Source organism: Brienomyrus brachyistius, chromosome 25 (assembly GCF_023856365.1).
Source record: "Brienomyrus brachyistius isolate T26 chromosome 25, BBRACH_0.4, whole genome shotgun sequence".
Taxonomy (NCBI): Eukaryota; Metazoa; Chordata; class Actinopteri; order Osteoglossiformes; family Mormyridae; genus Brienomyrus; species Brienomyrus brachyistius.
In genome coordinates, this window is record NC_064557.1 from 5,868,204 (window position 1) to 5,886,892 (window position 18,689).

Consider the following 18,689-nt stretch of genomic DNA (forward strand, 5'->3'; position numbering starts at 1 on the left):
GGGGTCATCAGCCTCGTTGTGGAAGATTCTGGAAAGTTTCGCGCTGAACTTTAGTAAAAGAAATGAAAAAGCCTGATTGGTATTCCTGTCTCAGCCTGAGTTTATGTGATGGCAGACTGCCGGGCGAGTTGGGGCCAGTCGCAAATGGCTGGCATCTGATGTCTGCTGCCGTGCGCCGAGTCCATGCAGCTCAACTTCTGTCCGGAAGAAACATGCAGTGCTTAGATCAATTACCAAACGAGCCAGACCATAACATTCCTGTAAAGTCTACCATTTGCAAACATTTGGACAGACGGAGGCTGTGATCATTCAGATTATTACTGTTGTATTAGCGTAGGCGCTGACACAACAATAATAGGTGCCTAGGTGTCTTGTATGTAATAGGTATCAAGATTCACAAAGGATTCTGGGAAAGCGCTTTTGTGACTGGGGCAAAGCCCTTCTCCTGCTTTGTTGCGTGTACCCGAGTCTCAGAGGTGTGACGCTTTCTGGTGTAACGGTTGCCTATTAAATGATTTTCCATTGAATGCCCTGGAGCTAAAATTCCTCTCACTGACTGTGATTATGGAATGACTTCTGTCGCGCTTGTCAGTGTTTTCATTGTGAGTCGGAGTCCAGTCTTCCACATCGTGTGATCGGCGCGCTGATCTCTCATCTCTCTGAGATGCCCTGTAGCTGTAGTCGGATTCCTCACCCTGAGCCCACAGCAGTGTCCTGAACGCACAGCTGCCTGCTTCGGCCCTCAGCTTACGCCGCGATAAACACAACCTTCCGTGCTGCTACTTTATGGATTTCCACTGTATTTAATCAGGCTGAGGTTGACGGCATGAGGTGAACAGCACCACCGTCCGCTTCCTTACTACCTGTAGCACCCTATTCTGAAATAATGGGGTGCTACAGGTTTCCTGTAAAATCACGCCAATTAAAAGAAACCTGCGTATTTCATTTTTCCAGTAAAGAACAGTCGTCCAGTTGGTGTGGCCCTCACAGTGATTCTTTAATGGGACCAAACTGATGGGAGCACTTGTCGAATTAAAGAGAATAGCCCATCTGCAGTGCAGCGTTCGGGATCGAAGTGCAATTTAAGGTGATTCCTGAATGATTCAGCGCTCCTGAAGAGACACTTGTAATCAAATGGATAAGACCTCGATGTCTGGCCGGCGCAGCAACTCTGTGGTTGAAGTTCACCCGTTTGTCTTTTCTGGGTTTAATAAGCGGAATAGCAGCTGATAATTGCTGCTGCAGGAGGCCGGGCCAGCTGGATGCAGTGACTGGCACTGTGTGGCCAGTGTCTGAGCAATGCACTGGTGGTGGGAGAGAACATTTAACGAGGCCTCTTTGGGAGGAGTAACGTGGGCGTCTGGTCAACCGAATGGGATCCCGACTGTTTGCAGAGTGTGACGGCCCAGTATAAAGAGGATGAAGGAATGAGCTCGGCCATAGTGAAATAAAGGCCAGGCCGGAGAGACGCTCGAATTCCGGGAACGTCTTCCTGTGCGAGGTAAGAGGGAATTTCAGCAGTGATTGGTTATGATGCCGATGGTGCAGTTTCTGATTGGCTACGATGATAATGGTGATTTTTCAGTGATGTTTGCGATATTGTTCTTCGTAAAGATGATGAGGATTCTGATGCTGATCTTAGCATAGTGACCCTGCTGTTCATCCTTGTCATCTCAGTGCTGATTAGATACATTGTTGGTGATGGTGATGATCCTGATTGGTTGTATAGCTGATACCATGACTGACAGTCTACATGGTTAGGGCATCTGCTCAAACTAATCAAGGCTAATTGTGCCGGCTAATGATCTGATGAATGCTGGTCAGTCCAAGCATTGTGGGTCATGGGGGTGTCATGGAGGAGAACAGGCAGCAGCTTCCTTAGCATTGTGATCGTCACCGAGATCCCCTTACCCTGCCTTAGCATCGTGATCGTCACTGGGGATCCCCTTACCCTGCCTTAGCATCGTGATCATCACTGGGGATCCCCTTACCCTGCCTTAGCATCGTGATCGTCACTGGGGATCCCCTAACCCTCCCTTAGCATCGTGATCGTCACTGGGGATCCCTTTACCGTCCCTTAGCATCGTGATCGTCACTGGGGATCCCCTAACCCTCCCTTAGCATCGTGATCGTCACTGGGGATCCCTTTACTGTCCCTTAGCATTGTGATCGTCACCGAGGATCCCCTTACCCTGCCTTAGCATCGTGATCGTCACTGGGGATCCCCTAACCCTCCCTTAGCATCGTGATCGTCACTGGGGATCCCTTTACCGTCCCTTAGCATCGTGATCGTCACTGGGGATCCCTTTACCCTCCCTTAGCATCGTGATCATCACCGAGGATCCCCTTACCCTGCCTTAGCATCGTGATCGTCACCGAGGATCCCCTTACCCTCCCTTAGCATCGTGATCATCACCGAGGATCCCTTTACCCTCCCTTAGCATCGTGATCGTCACTGGGGATCCCTTTACCCTCCCTTAGCATCGTGATCGTCACCGAGGATCCCCTTACCCTGCCTTAGCATCGTGATCGTCACTGGGGATCCCCTTTCCCTCCCTTAGCATCGTGATCGTCACTGGAGATCCCCTTACCCTCCCGTAGCATCGTGATTGTCACTGGGGATCCCTTTACCCTCCCTTAGCATCGTGATCGTCACCGGGGATCCCTTTACCCTCCCTTAGCATCGTGATCGTCACTAGGGATCCCCTTACCCTGCCTTAGCATCGTGATCGTCACCGAGGATCCCCTTACCCTGCCTTAGCATCGTGATCGTCACTGGGGATCCCTTTACCCTCCCTTAGCATCGTGATCGTCACTGGAGATCCCCTTACCCTCCCTTAGCATCGTGATCGTCACTGGGGATCCCCTTACCCTGCCTTAGCATCGTGATCGTCACTGGGGATCCCCTTTCCCTCCCTTAGCATCGTGATCGTCACTGGAGATCCCCTTACCCTCCCGTAGCATCGTGATCGTCACTGGGGATCCCCTTTCCCTCCCTTAGCATCGTGATCGTCACTGGAGATCCCATTACCCTCCCTTAGCATCGTGATCGTCACTGGGGATCCCTTTACCCTCCCTTAGCATCGTGATCGTCACTGGGGATCCCTTTACCCTCCCTTAGCATCGTGATCGTCACTGGAGATCCCCTTACCCTTCCTTAGCATCGTGATCGTCACTGGGGATCCCCTTAACCTCCCTTAGCATCGTGATCGTCACTGGAGATCCCCTTACCCTTCCTTAGCATCGTGATCGTCACTGGGGATCCCCTTAACCTCCCTTAGCATCGTGATCGTCACTGGGGATCCCCTTAACCTCCCTTAGCATCGTGATCATCACTTGGGATCCTCCTGCCAGGGTCCAGTCACCCTACCGACGTCCCTCAGAAATGTGATGAGACACCAAATATGTTACCCTGAGCTTTTATAAAAGCCTGTCGAGCTTTTCATCATAACAATGATGGGGGTGTTAAGGTAAAATATAAGTAACTCTAAAACAAGAAACCAAAGTATATCAGTATGTGATTCCTGACAAAGATTTTGTTTCAAGCAAGCAGCCGAATACTGATGTTCATATATCTGGCCATTATAGAGTAAAAAGCAGATACTTAAAAATATGTTTGACTGATTGATTAAAACAAAATCTTGGTCTAGATGGTTTTTGCTTTCTGGACCTGAAATGTCCACCTCTGGTGTTCACACTACAACAGCATAATAAAATTCCGAAAGTTCATTTATGGCGTTTGGTGTTTTTCTGCCACCTCAGGATTTTCAGTGGCCCCCGTATGGCCACCATTATGAAAATTTCTGGGGGTGTCGCTGCATCATAAACGTATAAAATCTTACCGGGGGTATTTTTGTGTTTTGCCAGAACTTATTTTTACGGCAGTAGTGGCTGCCGCTTCTCTCGCTACGCAAATTCAGTGAGGAAACGACAATCCAGCCAGTAACTTGCACGACCAAACACTCGAACGCTGCCAACCCTAAAGCGAAAAGTGACGACATTCAGTAAAACTTCAAAGTCACCTGAATGTTGCTACTTGTTCAGACAGAGGAAGGAATTTTATAATCTACGTTAATAAAACTTTTGATCTGTAAAATTTAGCTCGGCCGAACGTCCAGATCGCGCTTCTGTGTGCTCAGGGTCCTGACTTCAGACTCGCTCTCTTTTGCAGTCTTATGTCGCACTTCCCACGATGCAAAGCTAACGCCTGACCTCCTGAAGAAGGTGGCAGCCGACCTGTCCGTGACCTTCACATGGCGGCCCTTGTGGTGAGCTTCCTGCCTGAACCTCTGCCTTCTTGTTTCCTGTTTCCTGGGGCACACATCTGGTCTGTAAAAACACCAAGCCGTCCTGTTCACTGCCTCCATCCATGTGCTTCAATCTGAATTGTTGTTAAATGTTAGCTACTAGACTTTTCTATTTGTAAGCACTGTCAGGGATTTGGATCAAACGTTAAATTTTTACCCACTTTTATTTTGTTCATTTAGATTATTCTCGATTAGCTTTACCGACATTAAGACTACGTTATGTACTGTCAGTACAACTTTTGAATTTGGATTTCTGCTAACTATCAAGAAAAATCCATTGATCTGCACTTGCGGGAGTTTGCAGGTTTTTAAGAAACTGAAATCAGTCTGTCGGTCCTGGAAGCCTGAGCTCCAGAGGCTGATGCCAGAGGGCAAAGCTGCTAGTATCTTCTACAGATAATGTCCAGCAGGTTGCGATGTCACCGAACACAGATGCTTTGTGTCGTGCACTTTTCTTGAATATGCCTGGATTTTTCGGTATAGTGTCTCTTCTGAATGTCATGACGCTGTTCATGTAACATGATGTTAATTTTTTCTCTACAGAATTGATTGTTTTATTAATCGCCGATGTTCTGTTGCATGGATATTGTAGTCTAGCTATATATAAGTGTATATTAAGCTTTTTGTTAGCATGTGTGTAAGACCAAAACACACCACTGGGGGGGCGCTGGTAAGTTCTCCTGTCTTACTCTGTCCCTCCATATACCCGTTCGGCTCCTAGAACCCTGATATGCTGACGAGGAGGATCAAGCTGTGGGACCTCAACCCGCACATCACGTGTCACTTGTGCGAGGGCTACCTGATCGACGCCACCACCGTCACCGAGTGCCTGCACACGTGTGAGTGTCCCTGTGTCCGGACCGTATCCTTCCCAGGTTTCTCCCATAATTCCGGGCCGTCTCCCAACGCCTTCCCGTTTTGCTGTTCATCCTCGGAAACCCCCATAATAGAATCTGCATGACCCCCAAACCGTATTATAAATAATCGCCATACGCGGTTTTGTCCGACGTCACCCAAGTTGCCAGATTGTTTCTGAAACGCCATCTAGACACACAACACCACGCACTACATACTGTTTCAACCCATGTGTCACCACAACCTGGCAACCCGCAACCTCAGTTAAGGCGGTCGCACAGCTGCTCTCTGCGTAGGCCGGCAGGCTAGTTGAATACTGAATGAATTATGTCATAACATAAATAAAAATATAAATTATCCCGGTTATTTATTTACCTACTAATCCATATTTGTTTGTTTGTTTGCCCAGGTGGGGGGGGGATTTACAAAGACCTCCTAGTGAGGATAGAGACTGTCATATGGATTACGCTAAGATAGACCCCCCCAACACCCCAGTCTGTGGCTAATGCCAGAGGACGCCCTGTTACTTACGTCTAGGAGAAAGGACACCCTGAGCCTACTGCTATTAAAGAGCTGTCATGGAACCCTATGGTCCGCTGCCTAACATACAGCTACCGCTTTGCAAGGAAACAAAACCGTCTCACGCTGCCCTGTGGCTGAAGCTTACAGATCCTGTGACGCCACCCAGCTGTCATTTAACAACTGGTTCACGCTCCTGCCTTTGATAAAGTGCTGTTGTTCAGAACCTTAACATAACAATAACATTGTTTTGTGATGCAGTTGAATGCACTCGAAACGGTGATATTTCTATTCATTATTATTCTCAGCAGGGATATTGCTTTGACGGGTCCACTTTGTCTTCATAAAGGCTGCTTGTTATGGAGTGTTTACTGCTCATGATTTTGGTCACAGCAGGGTACCTTTGCTGTTTGTTCTACTGGCTGCTCTGTGGCTCCACCCTGTGGTGGAAGGGGGGAATTGCACATGTTTGAGACACACTGGCAGATGGGCCATTGGCAGATTCCTCCATCCTTTTACTTCATGCTGCAAAAATCCAGTTCTGGGCCAAGGTTTCAGCAGTGGTTCTAGAACCCCCCCCCCCTCCTGTCCCCATCTGCATGTGCTGTGTTCACATGCGTCTGAATTAGGGACGGGGCTGTCACAAGGTATTGCCCAGGGCAACGCGACATCGCCAGTTTGGTGGCCCCAAAGAGAACGTAAAACCGTAAGGCATAACCCTCCTGATGTTAAAATTACTTTCAGCAAAGCAGCGGGAAGTGGGTTAGTTATAGACAACCTTCATAGCAGTGTGTCTATTGCAGGCCTCATCAGCAGAGGGCAGCGTGTAGCTCAGTGGGCTAAGCCTGTGTGCCTGTAATCAGAAGGGCGTCGGTTCAAACCCAGCCTCAGCACGTCTGCGGGTCCTTGAGCAAGGCCCCTAACCCCCCAGCTGCCTGTGTGCTGCTACGGGTGGCTGCCCTTCGCGGACAGCTTACTCTACAAAGAGCAAGTTGAGGGAGGCGTAAAGACAATTTCCCCATGGGGATCAATAAAGTATAAATTACAACTAAATTAATTAATGGCAGAAAGATTGTGTCACCTAAAGCAGTGAAATAAGCCAAACCAATTAGCATCTGGCTTCCATATAGTTTAGTTAGGACTCTTATGTCCATGGTCGGAAGGTCGTTGGATCATATCCTGCGTTCAGCAGAATCGTTTCACCACCGGGCCCTTGAGAAAGACCCTTAACGCCGTTTGCTGCAGAGACTTTCTGGCCCTGCATTCTCAGTTGATGCGTCTCTTTGGATAAAAGTGCATGATAAATCAATAAATGTCATGTTCAGCTGCTTAGATTCCCCTCAAATTAAGTCCAAATCACTGCATGATCCTGTTTGTGGGCAACCCCAGGGTACGTATAAGACATGCATGAATAATCTTGAATATTCACTGTCACACAGTTTCTTTGCTGAGAAGCTCATCTCGGTACTGGGTGTCCTCTTAATAGCACCCCCATGTGGCGGATCTGGCTTACTACACTGGCAGAAGAGCTTTTCCAGATCTGCAGTGCCGACTGGGTTATCGCACCACGGCACTTGTGTAACGGAGCTCTTGTGCTTGAAATCCTCCGTAAATCATTTAGCTTGATGCCAGGTAAATGGTCACTCCCCAGTCAGCCAAAACGCTTCGGGTTTCAGCTTAATGTGTCACACAGACGATGTATGTTTTTCTGTTTTCTAATGCAGCTCTTAGCAATTTGCATTTATTGCTCCAAATGAACGTACAATAGGAAGCTGGGTCAGACAGTCCCTGCAGCAATTCGGGGCTAAGGGTCTCGCTCAAGGTCCCAGTGATGACATCATGGGACCTGAACCAACGACCTTCCAGTCACGGGCACAGTTTCTTTTGTGCTGGGGAGGCATGATCTCATGACTGGTTACCACACATTAATGACGGGTCTCTGCAGGACGATGCCATTCAGCAGCAGTCAGCTTGACTGCTGTCTACCTCTGTACAGCCGAATCAGAGTCTACAATGCAAAATGTCAGATTTTTTATGACTAGGGCAGCAAGTTTGGCAGTGTGTAGATTATTGGATTAAGCCTCTGTGCCTGTGATCAGAAGGTTGCTGGTTTGAATCCCATGGTATATATTACATAAATAAAAAACAATATTTAATATATATTTCTAATTATATTTAATATAAGTTACATAATCCAATATACATTATATATTAAATAAAGCATATTTTATTTGCATTAGTATAGCATAGTCTCTTCCCACACCGTGTACTCAACATTTTAACATGTTGCGTTTTCTGGACATCAAGCAACATTTATACCAAATTATGAAGGTTTTTATTTTAAAAATCTGTTATTCTTTGTGAATTTTAATCATTTGTGAGAAAATTTTGATAATGTTAATGGTGAGCATTGCACTTGTTAAATGTATTAAGGCAATGGATGTCCATGGAATTTTCAGTTTTTAAAAGTTGCAGTTTTTAAATTGCACAGTAGAGGGAGACATTCCGCTACGTAACGTTTAGCCGCCGTTAAGCGGCTCCGTCCACAGCTTGAAAGCTCGCGGAGGATTTCGGTGCTGCCTGTCACGCGGTCACTGTCCCCGCGTGTCCGTGGAGATGTTCTGCTGACAGTCGCGGCTTTATAGATTGATGAGATGTCGCTGGTAGAGAGTGAAGCGTTTTAAGACCGAGGGGGTGTCAGGATGGTTAATAACCCCTCCGTTTTTTTTCTCTCCTCCCTCCCCCGCAGTCTGCAGGAGCTGTCTGGTAAAGTACCTGGAAGAGAACAACACCTGCCCCACCTGCAGGATCGTGATCCACCAGAGCCACCCGCTGCAGTACATCGGGTCAGAGCCTGACGTCCCTAGGGGGCGCTCCAGCGTTGGCTTACGCTGAGGCGACCGAACGCTATATATTATTGATCCCGTAGGAAAGTTTACTTTGGTTTTCCACACGTTCGGAAATGAAATCCGAATTTTGTCAGTCGAATATAGAATTCGGCTATTAAAATCAAATATTCGACTACCCCCCCCCCCCCCCATACATTATGCAGCAATTAGAAAATCCATTATACGCCAAAATCAGAGTGAACCAAAGCAGGTCAAAATGCCATGTTGTTGGATAGTAGCATCAACTGATGTAATTATAAACTAGACCTAATGTTTCAGATATGGGGTATTTAGGTAACGGTGAAAATAGACAGCAGGTGTTAAGATGACACGCAAAGAAAGCGCTCTTTTCCTGATAGTGGAATCCTTAGATGATCACTGTCGTTTGCACGGATCGGGAGCTACATAATTAAATGCTGTGCATGCGCAGATACGTGAGGCACAAATCGGGCACCTGGAACAGGTAGGGTAGTGGCACGTAGGAGATATTTTGGTCAGAGCACTGGTTTACTGGTTTACAAAAAGATGGAAATAATTTTATTTGGCAAGGTTACAAGGGCACATAGATTTGGGCATGGACGATTGGGACATGTCCCTACCGATATCGCGGAGGTACCATATGTGTTTAGCAGGGTGAGGGACTGACTTGGTCCCCACCAGTATTCAAACCAAATCTACACCCTTGCAAAGTGACACATCCAAGCCAGGCATGGAGGACGTGATGAGTGGCTCAGTGTTCTAGGATGCTGTACTTGTGATCAGAAGGTCACCAGTTCTAACGCCAGAGTTTCCAGAATGATTTCACTCTACCTTCTTCCATTAACTTACCTCAATGCAAGCCAAGAATCATTATATTAAACATTCAGTGCATAAAAACTATCGACAGTTATGCTTTGGTCAGATTTCTGAATGTGAGGCTCATTGCATCTTCCTCTTTGTGTCAACGGAGGAGGCATAAATAACAGTCGGACCCCCCCTAAATGAACGCACGACTCCATCTGTAGGCTACCTGTTGCCTGTGACAAGGCACACAGACCCTCTCTGCCTTCTGTCCTTTCTGGTCACCTGCGGAGGTGTTAGAATCCGCACATGCCGCAGTTGCACCCACGCCCCATCCCCCCTGCAGGCAGGTGCTAATTGGATTGCCCCCCAACCACCCACACTTCGGCCCCTGTCAAAATGGTATGACCTCTGGCCCTGGAGGTGCAGTTCAGCCTCCTCCCTGTAGAGGTCCCCGTCTTCCACGCTGCTGCTGCACAGACTGATTCAGGACGGGGTGGCGGCCGTGGAAAAGCCATATGCCTGTTTCTGCTGCTGTTAGAGGGCTGTTCACGCATCTTCAGTTTTGGGGGCCGTGCCTGAAAAGCTGCTGTACGTGATAGTAGCTGCACACAAGATAACAGACAATAGCACTTGAGTCAGTTAGCTTTTCTAATTTTTTTTATTAGAGGATTGAAAATTCAAGAGATCTTTTTTGTCAACCCATCAATATATATGTATACATATTGGATGAAATACCACCTCCCATGGGGCTACATTTCCCCAATGCCTGTATAATATACTTCACATACTACATTTACGCAGTGGCTACATAACGCACTTCACGTACTACATTTACAGTGTGTGGGGGCAGTGTGTGCTTGTAATCACAAGGTCATCGGTTCAAACCCAGCCTCAGCACATCTGCGGGTCCTTGAGCAAGACCCTTAACCCCCCAGCTTCCTGAGTGCCGCTACGGGTGGCTGCCCTTCGCGGACAGCTTACTCTACAAAGAGCAAGTTGAGGGAGGCGTAAAGCCCTAAAGGCGTAAAGATAATTTCCCTACAGGGATCAATAAAGTATTGATTGTTATTATTATTACATAGTGACTGTATAATGTACTTCACATGCTACATTTACACAGTAATTAGATGATGTGCTAGGTACTGTACATCAGTACAAAAGGGACACAATCCAATGGCACTGTCAGAAGGGAATTCTGATGAGAAGGGCAGAATTCAACCTTCCTCTCGCACAGTGATGTTGGGAAATTGGCCGGGATTCTCCCACGACTCAGTGGCTAGTCTCTGCCTGGCGATTTGTGGATACTGTCCGGTGTCTGCGTACCACAAGCTGCCTGGCATGAATGCAGGAGGTGCTGTGGATGTAAATCTAGCAGGGGGGTAGGGGGGTGGAGAGGGGGAGAGCGCTGAACAGCGAGATCATGTCAGCTGCAAAATTAGTTTCTGCTCAGCTGTATTAAGCCTCTGTAGATTTCTTATTTATTAAAATTTTTTAAAGGGTATTTGAGTAAATTATTTTAACTGATTCAACAGGTGGTGTATTTATTGCCTAAGGAAACCTGATTAAGATGCTGAATATCATTGATGGTCTCCACTTCTGCCGTTTGCCTCCCTGTTTCAGTCCTTGTTTTCTAAGTGCTCTGCATCACGGCAGCTTTTGTGAGGACCGGAACAAGTACGACTGTATATTACTCTGTGTGATGCTTCTGAAGGCTCCAGGGAGCTCTTTGAAAGCACGAGGCCATTTCTTGTGCTGAAAGTACATTTGCTTTGTCTGGCGTTTCAGACATGACCGCACGATGCAAGATATAGTCTACAAACTGGTCCCGGGCCTTCAAGATGGTGCGTGTCCCATTTAACCTTTAACCCTGTACACTCTTTGACCTTTGACCCCGTTCCACCTGGATCTAACTGCTGTGCTGGCCCGCAGCGGAGATGAAGAAACAGAGAGACTTCTACCAGAAGCTGGGCATGGAGGTTCCTGGAGACGTCAAGGCGGAGCTCTGTGGTCTGAAGACTCAGCTGGAGCTGCAGCATAACGGTAAGAAGACCCCCCCATTTTACATGCCGTCGTACATAATGCTGCTTTCAATGTGTATGATGTCCCACTATATCTAAGCATCAGGCAGACCACATGGCTGACTATCCCTGCACATATCACAGTCTCTAGGTCACATATACTCAGCAGGCGGACACAGGTCCACATTCGAACTGAAAAACTGAAGTGGAATTTAATATCCCTCCCAGCATGGAAAATGATACCGGGGGCAGTGGTCCTTGGCTTTGTGTTGTGGATGGTGCTGTTAGTCTTTCTTACTAAAGTTATTAGAGGTGATTTTCTTTGTACTGTGTTGAACACACCACCCCTTCCGTGTCTGTCTGTGTGTGTGTGTGTGAGTGGGTCTGTGTGTGTGTGTGTGTGTGTGTGTGTGTGTGTGTGTGTGTGTGAGTGGGTGGGTGGGTTATGTATATATTGCACTGTCCCCACAATATGGTAAAAACCTGTCATTTTAATGTTGTGGGGACCAAAAAATCCTCAGTTTAAAAAAATCTGTGAATGTGATCAAAAAAACTAAAAATGCCAAAGGGCTTGTATTCTGTTTGTTTACTTATGGTTCAGGTTAGGGTTGGGTGGGGGTTAAGGCTGTCATTGCTGGGATTAGGATTATGCTCATAGAAATGAAAGATATGAATACAAATTGTGTGTGTGTGTATGTGTATGTGTATGTGTGTGTGTCTGCGTGTGTGTGTGTATGAGAGAGAGAGGCGTACTATCCTTCCATCTGTCAACCACCTGTCTATGCTACAGGCCTGAGTCATTCATTCCTGGTTAGATCAACAGGGGGCATAGTGCTCAAGGAAGTGAGCCCCACAGGCTGCCGATTCTGGGAGGGAAACTGGCATCATTCATGGGAGGGAGGGGCTTCATCGGAAATAGTGCAATAGTTTGGTTCATAAAAGCCTTAGAAAAATACGCGTTCGTGTCATGTAGCCGTCCCCGATGCACAGAGCCGTGGACCCCGGCTGACCGGGCGATTGGGTTTGGCATTTTTATTTCTATGGATCCCGTTCCTTCTCCGGCCTCCCTCAGGTGAACGTCAGTCCTTTGGACTCAGAAGAAGTCGATGATGCATTTGAAACTGTCTGAGATGGTGCTGCAGGTTCTAAAGGTTCCATTCCAGCCAAATTTTGTTGAAGGATGTTGTTCATGGATGTTGTTGATGGATGGGTCCTTCTAAGATGGGACAGTATGATCCGGCCCATGAGGCATTTCATAAATGCAAAAAGGCAACTGAAAAATACAAAAAGAAATTACATTTGGCAAGAATTTCACGATATGATTTGTATCATGATACAGAGGTTACAATTCAATATATTGTGATACTGTAAGTAAGGCGATACATTCCGATTTTTAAAATCTAATTTTACAAAAATGGTCATAGTACAAAGAACATAGCACCATATGCATAACCTTTAAAAAAGCATTTTTAAATGTAATCACAACAGTGGGATGTGCATTTGCATTTATCACAGTCCCGGTAACATCTAATGTAGCACAACTTTTTGTGCCACCTGAGCAAAGGAATTAATATTTCCCTATATTATGAGTAAGAAATAGTAAAATAAAATAGTGCTTGCCAAAATGAGCCCCCAGCTCGGCTCCGTATGCCATGGTGTCTGTCTAACTCAGCTGATTCAGACTCGGCCGTCAGTAACACTACTAGTCAGCTAGGCGTGCTAATGCTAACATTAGCTCTGCGATTTCCCTCCCATGCGATTGTGTTCATATTGTTACGTTGGAGTGGGGGGCTCAGATGACAACACTCCTGTCTAGTGTTTGGGGCTTTAAACACAACACTAAATAAACCCCCGTCTGCCCTGAATCTTTGCATGTAAACTGTTAATTAAAAACGTATACAGTGTTTTTTAGAATCGATACAGTATCACGTTGTGTAATTTTCCACAAGATTAGTGTGATATAAGTTCAGTAATTTCATATGGCGCTTGAAGGATGATATAAACATTTAAATGGCTGTTCATTTGAAAAATCTTCCCCACCCTGATCTACGGGCGCTTTTCCACCGGCCCAGGTACAATACTTTTCGGTACTTTCGGTACTTCCATAAAGTACCAAAAGTATGGTACTTCTGTTGTGTCGTTTTTTTCCATTGGCGTAAAAACTGGTACCGGTATGTGTTGGGTTTCCTGTCGGCGCCACTCCTGTTGTTCTGATCCTTGACTTTCCTGTAGTCCTGCTTAAGTTTTTTTTATTTTCAAGCGGCATTGTTCGGTGTTTCGCGTGTGCCCCATTTCTTCCAAGCCGCTTGCTATTATGGCAAATACTTTTTTATTTCAAGTCGTGCATCCAAATCCCGCTGGATCTGTTCATCCGACCATATGCCGATTAAAGCCTGTGTTTCCTCGTTTGTCCATCTTTCCATTTTACTTTTTAAATATTTTTGTTTCTATTACTTTTTATTTTGTTTCGCGCTGTTCGCTGTGTGTTTCAAAAGATGCCGAAAGTACCGAAAGTACCGTACTTTGTGCAGTGGAAAAGCGTCCTAAGACGATGTGCAACACATATTTGCTTTCAATTTGTGTTCTAACATGGAGAAATAACAGCAGTTAAGGCCGACTGTGACTGTAACATTGCGAAACATACTGGAAGATACTCTTCTCAGAGGTTACAGTGCACATAAGTTTGGTCCACATCAAGTAAGCCCTGATACTCATAGTGCCAGTGGGTAACATAACCTTCTCGTCCATCTGTGGTGCCTTCAGGTGACATCAAGCCAGAGGACAAGGGCAACAAGGAGGCAGGAGAGGAGAGGGGTGAGGGAGATGAGGATTACCACCGGAGTGACGAGCAGGTGAGTCGGCAGCTTTTAGGGCCGCTGTGGTTCAGTGGGTCTGGGATCTGCAAAACCAGTAAATAGTCTGGACACACCTATTTTTTCCGATAGATAAAGACCCTAAGCACATCTCCAGGTTATGTATTATTCTGTAAACAAGGAAAGAGATGGAGGATTGCTGCGATTGCTGTCATTGCTGGGCCACTGAGCAAAGGCCCTTAAGCCCAAGTGATAAATGACCTCCCAACTGACACCAAGCATTCCTCACTTTTCTTTAGGCAAATGCACCTGTGAAATAGATGCAATAAACTTGTGCGGGGGTGTAATCAGGGGGAGGGCTATGGGGGCATTGAAAGCCAGATGGCCCCCGGAATGCCTGTCACTCACCAATTCAAGACATATCATTGGCTAGTGATAAGTTTGGCCCCTCTTATTCCCCCTACCTTAAAAAAAATCCTAGAATCGCCCCTGAGCCTGTGTGAGGTTATTTACCTTTTTTATCAATGTTCAGGTTTATTCTCCTGAGTTTGGAGTGGGAGTATGAGTATTGCGCAAAGAGTATTGCGCAAAGAGTATTGCGCAAAGAGTATTGCGCAAAGAGTATTGCGTAAGGAGTTAGGCATAAAGCATATGACATAGGGAGTATGGCATAGGGAGTATATCAGAAAGAATATGGCATAAATGCATAGATTTATATGTTATAATAAGCAGATAAGCTTGTCCTTGAAATGTGTGGCATGAAAAATGTTTTCGGGACCTTCGGAAGCTGCCGGCGTTTGTTCCTGCCGGCCTCCCTCCTCCCGGGGGAGCCCCTCGCAGTCGTTGGTATTCCTGGCATGGCAGCTGCAGCCGTATGAATATTGCAAACGCAATAGATTTGAAAGCCGCACAAGAAACACGGCAGCCTTGCCGCCGGCGCCACACAGTCGCGCAGTGATGTTTACGCTGCAGGGCGGAATGAACACTCAGACGCAGGTTTTATTGACGGGAGCCAGGGAGTGGCGTTCAGATAAGGAACCTCCGGATCGTTCTGAGAGTGTTTTCCGGGGTGGGGAAGGTTGACATTTTGGTGTTTGTCAGGGGTATGGGCTAGTTGGGACCCCCATGAGAACCTAGGCGATAACACTCCCCAGGATATAAAGGAAATGGGGGGGGGGTCTAGTTTAGTTATATCACTAAGATACGCCCCCTTGTCCCGGGAATACAACAAGTCAGCTGCACTGCTGTGGCTTAACATCTGATCTTGAGGCAGTTTTGCATGGTGTGAGCAGGAGGGGCCAGGAAGAGGCTGGGGGGGGGAACAGGGGGGCGAGTAAGAGGCTGGGGGGGCTGCGGCTTTCTGTACTTAATAATGAGAGCCTGAAACCTGTATCCGCACTAATGTACATCCACGCACAGACGAGGCTGTGACACATACCGCCCAGTAGGGGGCGGCGCTACTGCCAGCACCTTCCCGCTTCGTACATCTTACATAAGTGCATGAGATCGGACTCTCAGCCTTCTACTCTATTCTGCTCTTCTTTTAATGCAGCAGAGGCAGGGATGGAGAGGGCAGATGAGTGATCTCACCTTCTCTGACCTGAAGGAGGCGCTGTCCAGTGCTGTGATTGTTTGTAAATACTGTAAGATAGAAAGAACGCAGAATGGCTTCTCGGCTTCTCGGACTCTGAGGGCGGAGCTGTGGTGTCGTGGTCAGCAAGGGAGGAGCCGCATCGCAATACGGCATCCAGCCAGGCACAAATAGTGGGTTTCTACAAATATTTATTTTGTACTGATTTTTTTTAATTATTATTTGCATTTGAGAAGAAGAAAAAACCTGGGAAATTGGAATAGCTGGTGTTCCTCAAACCCTGAGCGACGATTTGCAGCGTTTGTGCTCTGCCTGCATGTGCTGACATGACGGAAGACGGTAGGAGAGTGGAGGCGAGAGAGAGCACAGACTGACCAAGATGCAGGCAGACCTTAGTACACGGCTACCAAAGGCGGGGGAAAAAACCTCATTTTAACTTCATTTTTGTTTATGTTGTATTTTGGCAGATAGTTTATAAATGACATAATGCATCCGGTAATAACAAGGCTGGATCTTTCCATCCATCCATCCTTTTCCCACCGCTTATCCGGGGTCGGGTCGTGGGGGCAGCAGTCCAAACAGCGATACCCAGACCTCCCTCTCCCCAGCCACCTCCTCCAGCTCCTCCAGGGGAACACCAAGGCGTTCCCAGGCCAACCGAGAGACATAATCTCTCCCGCGTGTCCTGGGTCTGCCCTGGGGCCTCCTCCCGATTGGACACACCTCCCCAGGGAGCCGTCGAGGAGGCGTCCTAGACAGATGCCTGAAACACCTTAACTGGCTCCTTTTGATGTGGAGGAGCAGCTTCTCCCAAATCGGAACCCCTTTGCCCCCAGGCTTCACCTAGAAGTTCTGTCCAAAGAAGTTATGAACAGAATCGGTGACAAGAGGCAGTCCTGGGTCATATGCTGGTACGGTATATAGCATGTCCGGTATGCACCATGTGAAACTGGTATAAACAAAGCGACTGCACTGCCAGGTGTTTAATGGTACAGCACATAGCCTATCTACCTTATAATACCCACAATGCACCACATTTAGCTGGTGTAAACAAAGCGACAGCACTGCCAGGTGTTTAATGGTATAACACATGGCTTATTTACCTTATAATACCCACAATGCACTACATATAGCTGGTGTAAACAAAGCGACTGCACTGCCAGGTGTTTAATGGTATAGCATTTATATAACTTATAATACCAATAATACTAGACAGCAATAATAAACGTGTATTTTACACATTTGTTATTTAGTACAATTTTTAAATCATTATTTTAATGTGTATTGTATAAAGTATCTTAGCCTTTTAAGGGTCTAGTGTGGATGCAGCACAATGCGCAGGCAGGTATACAGTGAATGTGATGTTTGCACACTGCTGGACAGAACGTAACCCGGACGTGTGCGGAATTAAACTTGTGTTCTGCCGGATCTCTCAGTCTGGGGCTAATTAAGGTTTAGTTCCTGGCTTACAATGCTTTAGAGAGAACAGTTTGTATTCATTTTTAATGTTTTTTTATTTGTTTATACTCTATCTGTCCAGCATCCTCCAGTCAGGCAAGTGCTTCACGATGTTCACATATAGGAATTTATCAGTTTAGGGTTTAGTTAATTGTTTTGGGTGTGGATTAGGAACTGAATGTTATGTTTAAAATAATTTTCTTTCCAGTGATGTTTATGGTTATACATGTTCATTATAATAATGAAGGACACGTAAATGTAATATTGGTTTATGGTTTTTATGCACCATTTATATTAACACTTTAATAATCGAAGATTAAATTAAATAAAATAATAATTATATAAAATTAAATAAAAATAATTTAATAAAAATGGAAACTGGATGGTTTCACCTATTTCTACTTTTATTTTCATTCAAATACAAATACAGATAATTTTGCTGCTTCAATAAAGACAAATACAAATCTGGGCTCTCCTCAGGTTTGCTGTTGAACCGCATTAAATAAATAACCATTAAAAATATTAATGACCCTCATCCCAGACCTATAGTCCGTTCAGGGAGACGTGAACCTTCAAACGCATCGTCTCTGTCTGTAATATGTCACTCCTGCCGTCAGTCGGACCCCCTTCACCACGACCCTGAAACGAATCGCTGACCTTCAGGATCATCTCAGAAACTTCACGAGAAAGAGTTTGTTTTGGATGCTGAGGCATTCACTCCAGTGCAGTGTTAAAGAGCACACTTTAATTTTACTTAGCCACAGGTAAAATCACCCGCAGAGCTCAGTGTAATCAAAGCATTAATTTTAGTTAGAACTGTACACCCCTTTAGGCAAGAGCTGTGAACTAAGGGAAGACCCGCAGATATCTTGTCAGGTGGTGTTGGCCTCCTTGCCTCTAGGTGTTTTAAGTGGAGATTACAACATTTTCTTCATTGTCTGCTCTGAGCTCTCAAAGTGCTCGTTTTGCACTGTCTGCCACACTCGTCGTGTTGGCTAGTGAGAAGGGTCGTGTTTGAAGCATTCATAATTTGAGGGGGGTGTATGTTTTTGAGTAATTTATTCGTTTTTCTTGTTTTTTTACCAAAAAAGGAGGGAACTCACCAAGAAGGAATTCAGTGGGGCTGTCATAACTGTTCGTACCGGGCTGTTCGTACCGGGCTGCTCGTACCGGGCTGCTCGTACCGGGCTGTTCGTACCGGGCTGTTCGTACCGGGCTGCTCGTACCGGGCTGCTCGTACCGGGCTGTGTGCTGCCAGAGTGCATTATGGGAGTTCTTCCTGTCAGGTGAGCATCTGCCTGGAGTGTAACAGCAGCAAGCTGCGGGGCCTGAAGAGGAAGTGGATCCGCTGCTCCGCCCAGGCAACCGTCCTGCACCTCAAGAAGTTCATCGCCAAGAAGCTCAACCTCACCTCCTTCAATGAGGTACCCTCCCAAATCCCGTCCCGTCTGTGTAAG

The 18,689-nt window shown here is 46.4% G+C and overlaps 1 protein-coding gene across 1 annotated transcript in view; it reads left to right on the forward strand.

Annotated features, from left to right (window-relative positions):
* Positions 1-18,689, forward strand: part of LOC125720466 (polycomb group RING finger protein 3-like) — a 37,667-nt gene that overhangs the window by 13,171 nt on the left and 5,807 nt on the right. Inside the window, exons 2-8 of the mRNA XM_048995939.1 lie at positions 4,172-4,268; positions 5,029-5,146; positions 8,431-8,527; positions 11,138-11,193; positions 11,282-11,392; positions 14,134-14,222; positions 18,519-18,656. Of these exons, the coding sequence (XP_048851896.1) occupies positions 4,254-4,268; positions 5,029-5,146; positions 8,431-8,527; positions 11,138-11,193; positions 11,282-11,392; positions 14,134-14,222; positions 18,519-18,656 (624 nt within the window). The 5' untranslated portion in view covers positions 4,172-4,253. The remainder of the gene's footprint in view (positions 1-4,171; positions 4,269-5,028; positions 5,147-8,430; positions 8,528-11,137; positions 11,194-11,281; positions 11,393-14,133; positions 14,223-18,518; positions 18,657-18,689) is intronic.